The sequence below is a fragment of the Panthera onca genome, chromosome A2, assembly GCF_046562875.1.
Source record: "Panthera onca isolate mPanOnc1 chromosome A2, mPanOnc1 haplotype 2, whole genome shotgun sequence".
NCBI classification, from domain to species: Eukaryota; Metazoa; Chordata; class Mammalia; order Carnivora; family Felidae; genus Panthera; species Panthera onca.
In genome coordinates this window covers 135,170,009-135,189,009 of record NC_138340.1, presented here as the reverse complement: position 1 = coordinate 135,189,009, position 19,001 = coordinate 135,170,009, and the positions used below count along the sequence as shown (strand labels likewise).

General features: G+C 40.0%; 1 protein-coding gene across 10 annotated transcripts in view; it reads right to left on the bottom strand.

Moving 5' to 3' along the window:
* Positions 1-19,001, bottom strand: part of ST7 (suppression of tumorigenicity 7) — a 268,935-nt gene that overhangs the window by 56,655 nt on the left and 193,279 nt on the right. For all 10 annotated transcript variants that reach the window (XM_078440197.2, XM_078440188.2, XM_078440192.2 and 7 more), the window contains one exon: positions 3,517-3,631. In XM_078440197.2, the coding sequence (XP_078296323.1) occupies positions 3,517-3,631 (115 nt within the window). The remainder of the gene's footprint in view (positions 1-3,516; positions 3,632-19,001) is intronic.

The window sequence follows — 19,001 nt, the reverse complement described above, 5'->3', positions numbered from 1 at the left end:
TGTGCTTGGCACATTGTAAGTTCTCAGTAAACTATAGCTAATAATAACAATAATAAGAGTGGTGTTAATAAAAAATAAAAATAAAAAATACTGCCAACAGCAGAGACAGTGGAAGCAAGATGGCTAAGACCAAGGGCCTAGAGTCAGACCACCTCTTTTTATCCTGGATTTCCTTTCTTCATGAAATTCATATCTTACTGAACAAAGACTGACCTCAGTTTATCTCTTTTCTCTCACCATATATCATCTCCATGGCTTTACTTTAACGTCTTGGGCTCTGCATCTGAACAAGTTACTTAACTTCTCTCTGTTCCAGTTACCACAGCTATAAAATGGGGCTAATAATAGTATCTACCTCCTATGCTTGTGGTAAGAATAAATGAGTTTATCTGCATAGGGCTTAGAATCATGTCTGACCCTGACACAATGTAAGAACTCAATAAATACTAGCTGTTGCCACAGTTATTTTAGTCATTGTATGAAGGACTCTAAGAGCAGGATCAACCACCTGGATAAAAACTGCCCACCCATAATGTGAGTTAGCAAATTGAAAAGAGTACGAAAACTCCTAAGGATAGCAAGACAGCACTTCAGACTAATGGCTGGAATAACATAACATGAGAAGATATCTAAAGGGCAGAATCAAAATTAGACGGCAGATTACAGAGAGGTATGACCAAGTAACCGGTAATCCTCCGAGGGATCCATGTGCTTCACTGCAAATGGAGTTTGTGAATGTCACTTTTAAAACTCAGAGGCAAAAAAAATTGTTTTAAAGATGAAGAACAAAAAGACTGAAGCAAAGGGATACACGTTACCTTTCTCCTTTCTTCGAACGTGTTGGCTTCCCCTTGCACCTTGCCATACTTCTAAATCCTTTCGCAAAGGTCAGAACAGCAGTACAAACCCCACTATGTCATAACTTCCCAACGCACTCTTTAAAAAATTCAGCCACTGAGCAAAAGTAATAAAGAAGGACTGTACCCATAAACCATCCAAGAAACAACTACCCAACAAGAGCATTCCAACTTGCAAAGATAACATATAATCCTATTGCTCTGGGTGTGGCTCTGTGAACAGGCATGGAGAGGCTGGGATTCAAAGTGCTGTCTCCAGCATCTCATAGATTAGACTGATGACATCTGAACCAGGGCAAAGAACAGGGCGCCCCTAACTGCTGTCTGTACTCCAAGCTCTCTAAAGCACCCACACCTTGTACAGGGCCAGAAAATGAGGCAACAATTCAGTCAAGATCCTCTGGGTCTCCTGGAAAAGCAGGAGGGATGAACTTGAAACAGCCCATTTTATGGTATGGGGTGAGGAACAAGAGGCATGTTTTTTAAAAGTCTTGTGTGGTTGCGGCTCGTTCTACAAGAACAGTAACTTCAGCAGCCACTTCATTATATTTCTACTGTAAATGACTGAGGCCTGAGCCAAGTCCGCACCAAAACACCCTCCAGAATTCAGTCGGGGTTAGGTCATCTGCAGTCTATTGACAACTGCTGAACTCAAAACCCCTAACAAGGCATCTCAGCAACAGTATGTGTCCTGCCACTAATGAGGCTCTTTTTCCATGAATAATGAATAAGAACATCATGTCTGTTGCCAGGTACACAACATAAACAAAGCTCAACACAAGGGCCCTGGTATGGTGAGTTTGTCCATTTGCAACAAAGGAATTTTGCAAAGCGTGAGCCAAGTTTTAGTGGAGGGTGGGACGGGCTGTTGTAACAAATAATGTGAACATATGTTATCAGAATCTAATAAATCAGCATTTGGTTGGTGTGGAACAGAGGCTGTGCAACGGGATAGACAGAGATGACAGAAAGCTCCAAATGAGTTCATTTCTCTATTTTACAATCGGTCTTATAACACAAAGCTGATGATTTCTGTAACGAACTGAGATCGTCATGAAAGGAGCCTTATGGGATTTGAGATATCAAAGGCTTTACCAGTTACATCTTTTTTTTCTTAAGCCTTGGTGTACCAGGTTGAGCACAGGTCAGCACTAGGGATGAGAGCACTGAACCCTTGCTATGGCATTGATGGCTACAGGGTAGGATCTAAAAAAGGTGCATGGCCACATGAACCCAGTGCATGGTACTGGGTTCCTTTTATACCGAAAGACCCTCAATGTATGAGCATTTTGCCTATAAGCTAGTCTTATGGCTTAGATTCCCAAGGTCAGACAAATAGTGAGATTCCAGCAAATAAACAGAGAACAAAAGTGAGCTGACATGAAGGCCAAACAGTTTTTATTTTGTTTACTATAAAGTATGCCACAAATACTTTTCTGTCTTTCTAAAATCAGTTCCATACTAGGTAGCATGTATCTTGTTACACAGGGTGCTTATGTTCACACAGGCCAAGTAATGCCATCACTGGCTGAGGGCTTATAGTTTCCATTGATTTGAGCAAGAATTAACAACAAAACAAAACTAAAACAGTCTCCCAATGCTCAGTTTCCCCAACTGTAGGAGAGGACAACTCCAACCTACTTCAGAGATTCCTTATGAAGAACTGTATTAAAATAAAATGGCTTGTTCTATTTGTTTGAGGAGTTCCTGGGAAGTTAGATTTGAATGGTTCTTTAAATGCACTGAAGATGCTTTACTAAGGAAAAGAATATTTCATAAAGCAAAAAATTAGTTTGTGACAAAAGTAATCACTCCCTAATGTCCATTTTATAAGCAAACATGTTTATTTTGGGGAGAGAGTTAATTAAATAAGGTAGAATGGCATAAAATTCCGCAGAGATTCCAGTAGCTAGGTCATGGCAGGTAATTAGGTGGGTAATTCTTTTGCAATTAATCAATTAGTGAATTCACAGACAATGGCAATATTAACACAAGAGTTTGGAAATCTTTGAGATGTGTCAGTTTATTAATAACAGGCAAAATGGAATAACCTCACGGGTAAGTAACCTAGACGGTGAAGGGATTTCAAAGCCCTTCACGTGAAGAGATGGGGGGTATTCTGCTAATGAGGAGAAGACCTGGGATGAAGGGCACATTATTTTATCTTTAAATATTTACTAAGCTATCATAAGGGCTGCAGTAAGGGCCACTAGCTGTTCTATATTGCTTCAAAGGATCAACATGACCAACAGGTAGTGGTCACAGTCACCTGATGTGGGGTCGCAGCAAGGACTCGAACAGTCAGGGCTGTCCTAACAGGATCTGTGTTGCCTGCAGAGATTCTGAGTGATTCCTGACCATGGAGGCAATAAAGCAGAGCATGCATAGCTCTTGTTGATGGGAAGAGTACAAGGGGAACCTACTGGGAGGGAAGGAGAGGAATGTAGCACAGGCCACATGACATTTCTGGCCCCCACTAAAAACCAACCATTAAACTCTAAGATTTTTAAAAATGCCATCATAAAACTGTAGGTGAAAACTCTGTAAGTGGATAGTTATCAAAGTGCTGTACTATTTGAAATGGTCTTTCCAATCCAATCATTGAAATACATCAAGAAAAGAAAAATCCTCAAGTAGATGAAAATAACCAAGGACTCACCATCATACTTTGCTAAGACTGCCTGAACATCAGCATATGCTTGTAGCTCCAGAAGTGCTTCTAGAAGGTTTTCATGGATGTTGAACATGCTCAGCAAGGGGAACTCCTTCATCAACTAGGAAAGAAGAAATCAAGGATGATTAATATAGATTTCCTATTTTCTAAAAGTACAATGAGTACCAAATTGTAATATATTTAGGATAAAAAAATATAATTTTAGAAGTATAGGTAATACTGAATTATAAGTATTCATACCAATTATTATTTTGTAAAGCATTAGATGCTCAAATCTTTTCCTGCTATTTTAGGAAAATGGCAGCTTTGAATTGGTAAGAACCCTAAGGTGGAAGAGAATCCATAAGTGAGGGGGTCTCATAAAAATGGAGGAAGACGCTTAGCAGTGGTGCTCAGTAATGTTAGAATATGATAGATGCAAATTAGGCAAAGATTGAACACTATCTCATGGGCATTAATAGGTTAACTTTGGTAAGAGAAGTTTGGATGAAAACCAGAGAACAGAAGGGTAAGCAAGCAAGCACTATTCCCTGGAGCAGCCTGGTGACAAAGTTAAGGAGAAAAAGCAGGAAAATAACTAGAAGGCGATACGGGTTGAGAAAATGTGCAGGTAGTTGTAGAGAGTAGCAGAAAGGATTGCTGTTCAGGAGTTCCTGCTGGTGGCCTCAAGAAAACAGGAGTCAAGATCATTTTCCAAAACTGAGGGAATAGTTTTGGCAGGGAGGAAATTTGAAGATGGGGGTGACAGTGTAGAACAGCCAGAAAGGGATTTGTAGGATTGCTCAGGCCATCTCAAGGGCTTAACAAATTGGGGACCATGAATTCACAACTACAACTGGCATCCTTGTCAAGTTTTAGTTAACAGTGCTCACCAGCCCAGGTACAATAGCAAAGATGTCAAATAGTGAGGTTGAGGCTGGGCAGAATGGACTAGATTCAGTAAAAAGTCACAGAGCAAGAAGAGTTGTCTAGAATTAGGAAAGAATGATTAACGCAATGGCCTAAAGGTTCTAGACAGGATGGGGAGGAAGAGTGGTCCAAAGGGAGGCAAGGGATATAATAATGAACTTCACTAGAAAGCAAACAAAGAAGAAAGGGCCAAGAATTTCAGATAAAATCTTATCTTACAGAAAGATAACCAGGTTCTTTATACAGCAAAATCATATGCATATATGGTATGTGTATGTACATATGCACTGATGTATATGTACATGTATATATCCTTTATTTAATATTTTATATGGATAACTGTTTTCTATTATAAAACAATGCCCTCTTTTCTTGATGCCAACATCTTTAAAGCAATTGTGCTGAGAGAAATAATACTCAAAAAATGGCTAACTCACTGTTAAGAAACCAGTGGATACGTTGCCTTGACTATCCACTTCTTCCTATATTAGAAACATTTGCCATATTTTGTTTTTTAGAGCCAAGAATCATTTAGCATATCTATAAAAATAAATAATTTTCTGCAGTCCCAAAGAGCATCATATTACCAATGAAAAACACCTATCAAAATGATTATGTGTTCGGTAAGACTATCTGAACCCCCTAGAGACAGCCTGCAGTATTTTCACTGCAAGTAAAGGAAGTGAATAAGACTATACCACACATCGTCAATGTTCTGTAACCAATAAAAGTATTTCTTGTTCTGGTTCACTTTGATTCTGGTTGACATCACTCTTTGATTCCCCCCCCCCCTTTCTAATTAGGGCTCGTTAGAATTAAAGCTCTCTGTCATTCAGCGTTTGGCAACACAATAAAGACATTCTCTGAACTGCAACATTTAAACATTTGTCATTTTTGACCAATTCTTCAGGTAAGGTCAAACTTCAAGGACTTAAGTCTTATTCTGTAATTTTAAAACCGTAGCAGCAAATAGTAGCACGCTGCAGCTTAGAAACTGAGAGGGAGTCTCGCCAAGACACAGTGAGACCATGTGAGCAAACACAGGAGTCTCAGCCTGTTTCAACAGAACTTGAAGCAGGACACTAGGCGTCTGGGCAGCAGCACTTTCACGGCAAGCTTCGACATGGTACACAACATCCGAAAAAATAATCACCAATAACAGATTTTAAACATGGCAAATGGCAAACATTGGAGAAGTAATCAAAGTCATATGACAATTTGGATTCTAGCTTTCCTTGTTTAACATAAACAAGGAAAAGTGAGCCTTCCGCTGGCTCCACCTCTCTGCAGCTATCACCTTGCTGTCCCCAGCCCCTCACAAGAAGGTCTCTTAGAAAAAAGCCATGCATGCTCTGCTTCCTCGGCTCCCTTCTTTCCTCACTGCATAGCTGCACTCTGGCTTCCACCCCACAGCTCCTCGGACTCTGCTCACCCCACATCTACAGGTGACCCACACTGCTCCTGTGGATACTCCCCAGTCTCTTTCCTTGCTTGACCTTGGCAACGTTTGACAGTTTGATGACTTTTCCCTTAGAACTCTTTTCTCTCTTGGCTTCCTCAACACCATTCTCTTCTGGATTTCTCCATACTTATCCCCTCACTCTTTCTCTAGTTTCCCCCTTGCCTCCTACATAGGAGTAAGTAGTCTCCCCAGTTATATCCAGTACTCTTCTCATAAACACCCTGATATCCAGGATTGCTCTTGTGTCCAATAGAGCAATCCTGTGTCCAATGTCTTGTGTCCAATGTCTTGTGTCCAATGTCTCTGTCTCAATACAGGCACTATTGTGAAGATGGCTCCCACATTCTCACATCCTGCTCTGACCTCCTCCTAAGCTATTAAATCCATTCATAAACTATCTCCCTAACAGTTTTGCCTGACGTATCTAACACTGTGCTCATAAATTCTTCTTCCCCAAACCAACCCTTCAAACCTATTCTCTCTTCAATAGGTATTCCTCTCTCAGAGAAAAGAACCATTAACTCCTGTTACTCTCTTTGCCCTACCAACTACAGCCATCTTAGAGGTCCCTAAACCCATGAACTACTATGTACAAAATGCTGATAGCTTTCATCAAGTTCCTAGAAAGTTGTTATACAACCAGCAAACAAGCAAACACCTTAAGAATCTTACCATGTGCTCTTTTCTCTGACCTTGTTGCCAATAACTTAGTTTATACTCTTATATTATATATGGGCTAAATTGCTCAAATAGCATCTTTTTTGTTCTTGCCTCTCTGGATCACCTCTTTCCAATCCACCCTTCACACTGCTGTCATAATGGCTTTTCAAATATACACACTTAAGTCCACCACACTCCTGTTTTGAAGAGGCAACCACTGACATGGCCCCAAGGAACTAGGCAGATGTGAATACATATTTACAAACAAGGCTATTTATCACAACATCATTTATAATACTGAAAAATGCAAGCAACTTAATTTAACCCATTGTGAGGCATTCAAGTATAAAAAGACACAGTCATCTTTTATGCTATTAAGTATCAACATTGGAGGTTAAATTCTCAAATAATTTTTAATGACATGGCCTAGGAAATGCTGACACACAATGTTACAATTTAAAAAGTGGATACAAACTATATTTTGCAATAAGATCATGCTTTTCTTCTCTATCTATGCATGCACAGAACCACACTTGGTTAGAAATACACCAAAATGTTTTAACAATTGTTATTTATTATTAGTGAGATTAAAGATGATTTTTATTTCTTCCTTCATATTTTCCATATGTTCTAATATATTTAAAAGGAGTATATGTATGTTCTATAAATTAGGGAGGAAAAATTATTATTTTTAAAAATATTTCCACTTATTTTTTTTTAATTTTTTTAAAACATTTATTTATTTTTGAGACAGAGAGAGACAGAGCTTGAATGGGGGAGGGTCAGAGAGAGAGGGAGACACAGGATCTGAAACAGGCTCCGGGCTCCAAGCCCTCAGCACAGAGCCCAACGTGGGGCTCGAACCCACGGACGGCGAGATCATGACCTGAGCTGAAGTCGGACGCTTAACCAACTGAGCCACCCAGGCGCCCCATTTCCACTTATTTTTTTTTTAATTTTTTTTAACGTTTATTTATTTTTGAGACAGAGAGAGACAGAGCATGAACGGGGGAGGGTCAGAGAGAGAGGGAGACAGAGAATCGGAAGCAGGCTCCAGGCTCTGAGCTGTCAGCACAGAGCCCGATGCGGGGCTTGAACTCACGGACCGCGAGATCATGACCTGAGCCGGAGTCGGACGCTCAGCCGCCTGAGCCACCCAGGCGCCCCTCATTTCCACTTATTTTTGAGAGAGCACAAGAAGGGGAGAGGCAGAGAAGTGGGATGGAGGATCTGAAGTGGGCTCTGTGCTAACAGCAGTGAGCCTGATGTGGGGCTTGAACTCACAAATCGTGAGATAATGACCTAAGCTGAATTCAGACGCTCAACCAAGCCACCCAGGTGTCCCCAGGAAAAATTATTTCTAAGAGTACCTACTTCTCTGTTAAAAAAAAATGAAATCTTGCCATTTGCAACAACATGGATGTATCTACAGAATATAACGTTAAGTGAAGTAAGTCAGAGAAAAACAAATACCATATGATTTCACTCATATCTCGAATTTAAGAAACAAAACAAATGAACAACGGAAAAAAAGAGACAAACCAAATATAGACTCTTAACTACAGAGAACAAATTGATGGTTACCAGAGGGAAGGTGATGAGGGGAATGGGTGAAATAGATGAAAGTATTTGGGATGAACCCTGGGTGTCATATGTAAGAAGTGAATCACTGGGTTCTACTCCTGAAGCCATGACAACACTGTATGTTAACTAACTTGAATTTAAATTTAAAAATAAGAGTACACTTATCATGATGAGCACTGCGTAATGTACAGAATTGTTGAATCCCTATATTGTACACCTGAAAATAATATAAAACTGTATGTTAATTATACTGGAATTAAAATTTCAAATATAAATTAGAGAAGAAAATGCAAAAAAAGAATACTGACTTCTAATATAAAAAAAATGAAAAAACAAGTAATTCACTCTGAAAATGAGCAGAGAACACGAACATAAATTGTCCAACGGAGACATACAGAGAGCCAACAGGCACAAGGAAAAGATGCTCAACATCACTAATCATCAGGGAAATATAAATCAAGACCAGCATGAGATATCACCTCATATCTATCAGATTAGCTATTATCAAAAAGACAAAAACCAACATGTTTTGGCGAAGGTGTGGAAAAAATGGAACCCTTGTGTTCTGTTGGTGGGAATATAAATTGGTGCAACCACTGTGGAAAAACACAGTATGGAAAAAACTAAAAATAGACCTACCATTCCATCCAGCAATTCTACTTCTGGGTATTTATCTGAAGAAGATGAAAATACCAACCCAAAGTTCATTGCAACATTATTTATAATAGCTAAGATATGGAAGCAACCCAGTGTACATCATTAAATGAATGGAAAAAGAAGATGTGTTAGAGGCACCTGGGTGGCTCAGTCCATTGAGTGTCCGACTTAAGCTCAGGTCATGATCTCACCGTTCGTGGGTTTGAGCTCTGTGTCGGGCTCTGTACTGACAGTGGAGTACAATGCCCTTCCTCCACTAGCACGCTCTCTCGCTCTCTCTCTCTCTCTCTCTCAAAATAAATAAATGCACCTAAAAAATTGTGGTATTATATGCAATGGAATATTACTCAGCCACAAAAAGAATGAAATCCTACCATTTGCAATAACGTGGATGGACTTAGAGAATGTTATGCTAAGTGAAATAAGTGAATCAGAGAAAGACAAATATTCTATGATCTCACTTACATGTGGAATCTAAAAAACAAAACAAATGAACAAACAAAACAAAACAGAAACAGACTCACAGATACAGGAAACAATCTGTTGGTTACCAGAGCAGGGAAAGGTTGGGGGTGGGAGGAAAAGGGGCAGGGGATTAAGAGGTACAAACGTCCAGTTATAAAATAAATAAGTCATGGGGGTGTAATGTGAGGCACAGGCAGCAGAGTCAATAACATTGTGATAACTCTGATGACAGAGGGTAACTAGACTTACCATGGGGATTACTTCATTCAGTATAAAAAGACTGAATCACTATAATATACACCTGAGATTAACAGGGTATTATATGTCATTTATACTGCAATTAAAAATATATTGGTTTCTCATCAAATTCAGAATATAAAATCCCTAGCATGGCACACACAGCTCCTCATGACCAGTCTCTGTCCACTGTGCCAGCTCGCCACGAACAGCTTTTAGTTCCTTAAATAGGTCACATTTATTCTCATTTCTATCTCCATGCTCACCCTGTGTGAAGTGCTTTCCATTCTGCCTCCTTGATCAATCTGGACAGCTCCTCAACTTCCAGGAACCCTTACCTGCCCTTTGACTCCTTACCTCTTATCTGCCTGGTGAAGCACCCCTGCCCCCAAATTCCAGAGTCCTTGTCACAATGATCTATATCTTCCCCATGAGCCAGGAAAGAGTGTGAGAGTAGAAATTTTGGCTTATCACTAGATTCCTGGTTACTGACTGGCCCATCGTAGGTGTTCCACACATATTTCATGAATGGAATGCTTTCTAAAGGCTTTTAAAAGTTATCTCTACCTTTGGTGTATATATTATACGTGTGCTGCAACAGGCCTACTTCAGGCCCTCAGGTTATATATCCCTGAACATGTTCCTCTACCATCAAAAATCTTCCAATGATTTTATCTACACCTTAGAAAAAGTATAGTTAGAACCCACAAGCTTTGACTCAATGTAATGAAAACCTGTCTTAGAGTATGAAAATGTATGAAAATGGAACAGATGGCCTAGAGAAGTCTTCATCACTGGAGCTGTTCATACACAGAGGCCAGTCACTGGACAGAGATGCTCAAGAAAAGACACAAGACCTTTCAAATCTTGTAATTTGTAAAAGTTACAGAAGTTACAAAAGTTACTTGTTAAAGTCCCCAGCTCCTAAGCATAACTTTCAGACCCTCCCTCAGCTCAGTGCCAGATGTATCTTGCCTCTTCTGTCTTGTACAGGATTAAACTCTAGCCTTGTCAGACCAGACTATTATACACCATTCCCAGCATTCTTTCTACAGTTACTAGCCACTGTGTTTTTGCTCAAACTGTTCTCACCACCTGGAATACCTTTTCCCATCATTTACAAGGCAGCCTGTCAAAATCACCCCACCCTCCAAAGCCCAGATCAAATGCCACCTCCTAAAGTCACAGCATCATAGAAAGTGAGAGCCAGAAGAGCCCATGGAGATCATCCAAACACCCTCCTCAGTTTACAGATGAGTTCCCTCCCACCCCCGCCCCACCAAAAAACAATGAAGGCTGCAAATTTAAGTGATTCAGCCAAACTTAGTGCTGGGACTATGATTCAAACCCAGTCATCAGTACTGATTCCAAATTTCAACACATCAGAACCCTAGTCTCTGGCCTGCCAAGCCCAGGACAACTACACCATTTTGCTTAGGCTTCTCTGCTACAACACTTACCTACCTGCTTTGTTCTGTGCTTACATGCATGTATGAAGACAGCTGTATTACAGAGGAAAGAGCCCCATATGTGGAGTTGTTCCTGAATTTAAAACTCACTCTTTTCTATTACTTACTACCCAAGTGACATTGCACAAACTACTTACCCTCTCTGAGCCTTGGTTTCCTCATCGCCTGGGTCTAGGCTCATATGGCATCTTCTCAGACGTTCTCTACCACTCTATCTAATGTCCTCATCCCACTCACATCACCTTTTTCCACTGATTCTATCACAGTCTAAAATCATCTTACTTATTTGTTTATGTGGCTGAATATTAAATCACTTAAAAAGCCAAACAAAAAAGTAAATAGATTGATAATAGGTAATACTATTATTACAGGGGTCAGTAGATTTTTTTTTTTCTGTGAAAAGCCAAAGAGTAAATATCTTCGGCTTTGTGAGCCATATTGTCTCTTGCAACTCTCAATTCTGACACCGTAGCGTGAAAGCAGCAGTAAGCAGTTACTTACAAAACCAGGCAGGAGACCAGATCTGGCCCTTAGGCTCTAATTTGCGAACTCCTGGTTAACGGGAATAAATTAGAAAAAGTAAAAGGTCTTCATAAGAAGAGTTTCATAGTGATATTACATTTGAAAAACGTAACATCTCTTACAGACAACTGATTTGGCAGACTGTAATAAAATAAAAAAATAAGAAAGGCCTACCCTATAACCCAATTCTTATGCTTCCATCTCTGTTTCCTAAAAATCATTCACATGAGTTTCTGCACAGTTACATTCTGTGATATTCACACAGGATGGGGAGCACTGTCATAAACAGCGGAATGGACAGATCAAGTGGGGTATCTACATATGATAGAATGCTTTCGGCAGGCAAAAGGAGTGAATTAAGCCTAATATATCTCAATGTAGAAAAATATCAAGCAATTTTAAGAAATACTCTGTAGAGAAATACGCTGTAGAATATAGCATCTAATTAAATATTTAAATGCATACAATTCTACATATCATTTATATGGGTATGCATTATGGATATGTAAGGAAAGCAAACTGGAAAAGTTGCTGGTGCCTCAGGGGAGGTAAATGGTGTGAGTGGTGGTCACATGGGGGCTACAGCTTTATACTGTTTTATTTCTTTCAGAAAGGAAGGAGAACAAAGACGACAGATTTTTTTTTAATGTTTATTTATTTATTTTTGAGGGGGTGGGGAAGAGAGAGAGGAGACAGAGGATCTGAAGCAGACTCTGTACTGACAGCAGAACCGGGAGATCATGACCTGAGCCTAAGTCAGACATTTAACCTACTAAGCCACCCAAGCGCCTCAAAGATGACAGAATTTTTAATTAATGTATTACTATTTACTATTACTTAAAATTAATTCAGGGCAGTGATACTGTTTTTATTATTGTCTGTGTGTGTGTGTGTGTGTGTATGCACACATATATTTTAAAGTTGCTTCCTCAAACACAAGAAATTCATTAGCTGTCCTTTTCACTTGTAATTCCTCAAGTCAGGAACAGTTCAATTTTCATCAGTTAGACTTTGTTTTCTATTTTCAAACTGTCTTTGAAGCACAATTACTTCTTCCCGTTGGGAGTGACTCTGTAGTTCCTTAAGGTATTGATGTCTGAATAAACAACATTTGGAGAATCTCCTCAAAAAATAATGTGATCTAATAGATTTTAATACACTGTACTTGAGTCCTATAATGATATCAAGATAATAATCCAACTTCAGATAAACCACAGTTTAGAATCCCACTTCTGAAATCTCCTCCACCTGAATTGCAAAGTAGGTCCACAGATAGATGTGGTGTGAAGAATATTATTTCACCTTGAAGGATGCTTCAGAATTAAACCGACTGTAAGGTAAGTTACTTGCCTCTCTAACCCTTAGCATTGGAGGAGGGGGTGGGCTTAGACTTAGATGAGACTACTTTGTAAGAAAACTCTTCTGTCATAAAAGTTCCTCTTGCTTCTTCTCCAGAGCCACAAAGGCTCCCATGGCACTTGTATTCAAAATAAAAGAGAAGGCACTGGATAAGCAGTGGGGCTGCTGGAAAGGGTTCATCACGGGAGAGGTAGCACATTACATAAGTTAAGAGCACCACCGCCTTTGGAATCAGGTCTGGGTTCCCATCCAGGGACAGTGGGGCTTCTGAGCACCCAGTGAGCTGATTTTTCTCACCTGCAAGAGCAGGATAACACCTGGCTCACAGTGCACCCAGACACAATATGGGAGCTTGACAAATGAGAGCCATTATCCTTAAATAATGTTTATCCAGGTATACTGCATTTTCAAAGTGCTGTTTGTTTTGCTATGAGTGACTAGTTTTGTTCTTGGTTTTAGCTGTCCAATACAGCATATCTCAATTTATTTCATTTTAAAATACCGTACAAAAAGTGTTTTGGTGGTATAATTAGCCTTTATATTAAGAAACTTGAAGAATGAAGATATATGATAAATACAAGGCCTGTTTTCTATAAGCTAAGTCATTCTAAATAAATCTTTAAACTCACTCACTATCTAGCATAGCTCTGTTTATTTACTGCCAGCTATCTTCTCCATGCTGGTAATTGCTTTCTCCTGGCAGTCAGAAATTTATATGCCCTGTTTTGCCCAAATATTGCAGTTCACGTGCAGTGAAAACACTAACTCTCCTATGAGTCTTCTAATACCTATGGGGAAGAACATGGGATGGGCCAAGGATAGAATTTCAGTTTCAATTTTACATCATCTGGCTATTGTCAGTTCAAGTTTATTTCAGTGGAAGAATCTGAGGCACTTCTGAGGTTAACATTTATGAGCTCAAATAGGAAAAAAAAGGAGAGTTAATTCACTGGATTTGAAATACTCTATGGACATAATTTAGAACTACAGTCTGTATGCTTTTTCTCAGCTGACTTACAGGATGAAAACAACAGTTTAAACCTTTCAAGTTTGATTTGTATCTATTTAAACATTTTATTAGTTTAGCTATCCATGCATTGTTCTACTAGTGAAAAAAGCAATGTGAAAATTCTTACATATTTTAAGACAGGGGTAATTAAAAGAGATCCTCAACCAGATTCCTACTGAGGTCAATGCAAGCTTGGCTTAATTAAAGTTTATAGAATTTGGCCTGTATTATATTCAAACAGCAGATACTATTTTGTTATATTTGCAAGTTTGACATTATTTAATTATAGTTTCAAATAAAGGCATAAACATAAAATAGAAAAGACACTCTGTATTGCATGGTTATTATTTTGTCAGTGATTTTTACTGATACTAAGGGCCATGAAAAGAAAGATGGAATTGTTTACCAGAGTCCTGGGAGATTCATGAGCGTTCCATTTACACAGACCACTATAAAATGCAATGGTCTGAGGCTTAAACATACATTAATAAGAAAATGTCATTTTCAGAGCTAATCTAAAGGAAAATATTAAGCTGTATCTATTGAAAAATGACATGATCAATACATGACCTGTCTGGACAATTAAATCACCAGTTAACTAGTTCTTCATGGAACTGAGCACATGATGTAAAATATACCCATCATCACTGATACCTGAAGAGAGAAATACCAGTGGTAGGCATGATGGCAAATCATCTGATGACAGTTCTATAATGATTCAAAGGGCTGGAAGGTTACCTAAATAATTACCTTTCTCATCAAAATTGCACTCCACACATTCCCGAAAGTGAAATCTTCCTTAAATTTTCTAGTGACTAAGACAAGCTTTACGTTTATGCAGATCCTAACAAAAATATTTTCAGTATAAAATGCCCTCTTCTATTTGTTCCTCAATCAAATAAGGATAAAACAAGCATGGTCAGAATTTAGAAATCTTCTTCAAGAAGATTCTCTTCTTGGGACGCTTGGGTGGCTCAGTGGCTCAGTTGCTTAAGCATCTGACTTCGGCTCAGGTCATGATCTCATGGTGTGTGAGTTCTAGTCCTACATTGGGTGAGAATGAGCCCCGCTTCAGGTGAGCTCAAGTCCCGTGACCAGTGAATGTGAGCCTCTCTTCGGGTGAGACCTACTTCTCTCTCCCCCTTCTCTCTCGCCCTCCCACCCCACCCCTCCTGGGATTCTCTCTCTCTCTCTGCCCCTTGCTCACTTGTGCCCCCCCCTCAAAAAATAAATAATACATAAAAGCAAGGGTCTGATAGTACCATTGTATTATCTATGTCATCATGTGTGTGTAAAATTTCCCTACTCTAAACTCATAGTAAACTGTAGTTTCAAGAACAGCAAGGGTGAAGTTGGAGACAAGGGCAGGGAAGAAGTCAGCCCCATCCTGTTTTAGGGAAAAGAATAATTTGTACGCTCCTCAAAACTGACAGGTAACACTTTGAGTAAAACATTTTCTTTATCATCTTAAACAGCTTCAAATAGGGCTTTGCCCTGGCCTTGAGATCATGAACAAATCCGAACAATGTGATGCATATTTCAAATGGCTTGGAAGCAGGCCCAGTAACGGAAAACAGGATGATAAGCATCCTTCCCTCTGTGATGACATGGCATTGCTCTCCTGTTCCAGGAGTGGCCTCAACGAACAACTAAACATACCGGCCAACAATTACTGCCAGAAAGGCCTTTTTATGCCAAAACCACAATAACTGTGTTTGGCACACACCCTTCCACGTTCACAGGGGTAATGGTAAATAACTCTATTCAGGAGATTAACTCATTTGGTTATCTGGGGCACAGCTAACAAATACTCGCCCGAGCAGGCATCTCATGACATGGTCATGCTGAAAGTTAAGAATTAGGAAAGATTCTTTTATAAAGCAACAGGCGGGAGGTCAGCACCTCAACCTTTGACATAAACCCCCACACTGCTCTGTCATCACTTTGCCTTCCAGTGTTCCTTTTCCTCCCAGGTCTTTCCACTCTACCCTGCTGGAGCCTGAGGCCATGATATACAAATTCCCCGATGTACCCATGAACCATTTACACAACACGAGCCTGAGCTCACTGTTCCTGTTTCAGCTGTTAATTTGACCCACAAAACTTGTGTCTAGCAGGAAGGATGTAAGACTGGCTTCTCCTCGTTCCCCAAAGCACATCTAACCATTACTGCTCAGCCCTGCCCTTGGGAAGCAGTTCCTGCTCCTCCGAAGCTCATGCCATGATGTTCCAGCACTTGCCGCCATCCTTCAATCCTGTTTTCTACCAGGCAACAGACCCTCAGACACTGAAGATTTGGGCACCTGACTGCATATTCTTACTTTTAACCTCAAGCCCTAGCCTCAGTGGAGATTATTATAGTCCATGTAAAAATCCCATGTACTATCCTAGACTCTCAATTATTTTACTATCTGAAAGCAAAAGACTATCCCTCCACTGCATTAGGTATCTAACCCAAGGCTACCTAGCCAAACTCTAGACCTTGACATCTAGATGTCCATGTCTCATATAAAATATGCAACTCTGACCATAACATACTGATCTCCAGTTATGTTATAGCACTGCTCACACCAACCTTCCTCTTTAATGTTACTAAGACCACCAGTGTCTTATCCTTTTCACTTACTGTCTGTGCTTGTCTTTCTCAGGCCACACCTATTACTCTTAAATTTTGTTCTTCTTTTAGCTTCCATGACATCACACTCCCCTGGTTTTCCTCCTCCCTTTCTTAGTGCTCCATTGGATGTTTCTCCTCTACCTAGCCTGTCAGTGTTAAAAGACCCTGAAGGTCACTTCTTAGCCTTCCTTCTTCTCTGTCTACATCTCTACATACATGATCTCACTCAATACCGTGGCTTTAAATCCTATACATATGTTGAGAATTCCCAAACTCCTCACCTCTGAGTTCCAGACACATATCCAATTGACTTCATGATATTTCCACCTGGAGGTAAATTTAACATGCCAAAACAGACCTCTAACATCTGTTATTCCTCTAGTCGTCTTCCTCTCTGACCATCATCAAGCTGCTCAGGCTAATAACCCATGGACTCATACGTATCACATTTTTTGAGAATACAATTTCTTTCTTTCCATATCCAGTCTGTTCAGCAATTCATTTTTCAGGTAACTACTGAGAAGCTACTATGCACCAGGCACTATTCTATTGGGATACAGTAGTAAACAGATACAAAATTTTTACTTTCCTGAAAGTGACCCTCTAGTGGAGATAGAAATTAAGCAAAAAATAAATAGAGAGAAATGATACATGTGGCAATATATATCGCCATAAGGTAGTAATAGGTTCTAAGGAGATAAACAAGGCAGGGAAGGGGGCTAGAGAATGCTGGCATGGCAAGAAGAAGTAATTTTAAATACACATATCACGGAAGGCAGGGCAAGAAAGGTAGGAAGGTAACAGTTAATAAGAAAGTGAAACAGGTGAGGGAGCAAGTCATGAGAGTGTCTGGAAAAGGAGCATTCCTGGGGAAGATTCCAGCAAGCGTGAAGATCCTGAGGTGAGAATGAGTCAGGCATGTTCAACAAACAGCAAGAAGCCAATGTGGCTGGAGCACAGTGAATCCAGAACAGAAACAAGGGCTAAATTATGTAGGGCCTTGTAGGTCACTTTAGAGTTTAAATTCTGACATAAGAGACTAATGAAAGGTTTGAAGCCAAAGAATGACATGATCTAATTTATGCCTTACTGGCTCATTCTAGCTGCTCTGTGGAGAGTAGATGCAAGGAGACAAGAGTGAAATCAGGAAGCCAGTTATAAGGTTAATATAGTCCAAGTGTGAGATAATGATGGTTTAGACTAGGGATGGCTGTGGACACAGTAAGAAGTGGTAGGATTCTAAATATATTTTAAAGGTAGAGCCAAAAAATTGGCCATTAGTCAAATCCTGTGGGTTTTGTCCAAATATATCTCAAAATCATCCACTTCTCCATGGCCACCCCTAATTCTAAGCCCTCCCTCATCAGTTCTTTCCTGGACTGCTATTATAACTTACCTGGACTCCCTGCTCCCACCCTCGCCCTCCATTTTCAGCAATGTACCCAATAATTTAATAAAAACATCAGTGAGATTATATCCCTCCTCTGTTTCACATATGCTAATGTATTCCCACTGCACTTTATTTCCTGAAAAGCCCTGAAGGACAAAGCTGCCTGCCTTTTCAAGTTCATCTCATTCCAACCTTCCCTTCATTCACCCTGGATTCCTTTTCTTTCTTCTTCTTCTTCTCTTTTTAAATATGTATGTATATATGTATGTATGTATGATTTTGAGAGCGAGAGATAGAGAGCAAGTGAAGGAGGGGCAGAGATAGAAGGGAGAGAAAGAATCCCAAGCAGGCTGTCAGTGCAGAGCCCGACGTGGGAGTCAATCTCACGAACTGTGAGATCATGACCTGAGCTGAAATCAAGAGCTGGATGCTAAACCTACTAAGCCACCCAGACACCCCAACTCCTTTCCATTATTATCCAATTCTTTCCAAACCCAGGGTCTCTGAATTAGCTCTTCCTCTGTAACATCTTCCTCTGCAGCCCCTCCCAGTTACCCTCTTTCATAGCAGACTTTCTAACACTCACCTCAGTCTGTAATTGTCTTTGTCAACCATGTCCCCTCTCCATTATAACTGTTCCATTACAGCTGTAATTGTTGGCTGTCTCGTTCTCCACTATGTACTTAGTGCTTAGAACTGGGTCTAGCACCTTGCAGGCCCTCCATAGGCACTTTTTTAGAAACAATGAATCCATCATCCCTTCTTACCTTCCTTCCCTCCCTCCCCTCTCCCACCTAGAACCCATGGCTCATCATCTTACCACCTCCTTGACAATCCCTCAAGTTCCTGACTTCCTTGTCTGTCCATTTCACTCACCCAGCAATACCTGACATTGAATCAAACCAGACGATTACCAATTCTGTCCCAACATTCAGGCCAAAGAACACAACTGTAAGGTTTGGAGGAACAACTGAAATATAATAATCTCCAACTTCTGAGGGGCTGAAACTGCTCAGTGAACCTCTAGTAAATTTCCCTGGTGACTTCTCTCCCCCATTCTACCACTCTCTCCATGCTCTTAACCCATACCATCCCAATTCACTCTCAGAAGAACATCTTGTCATCTAACT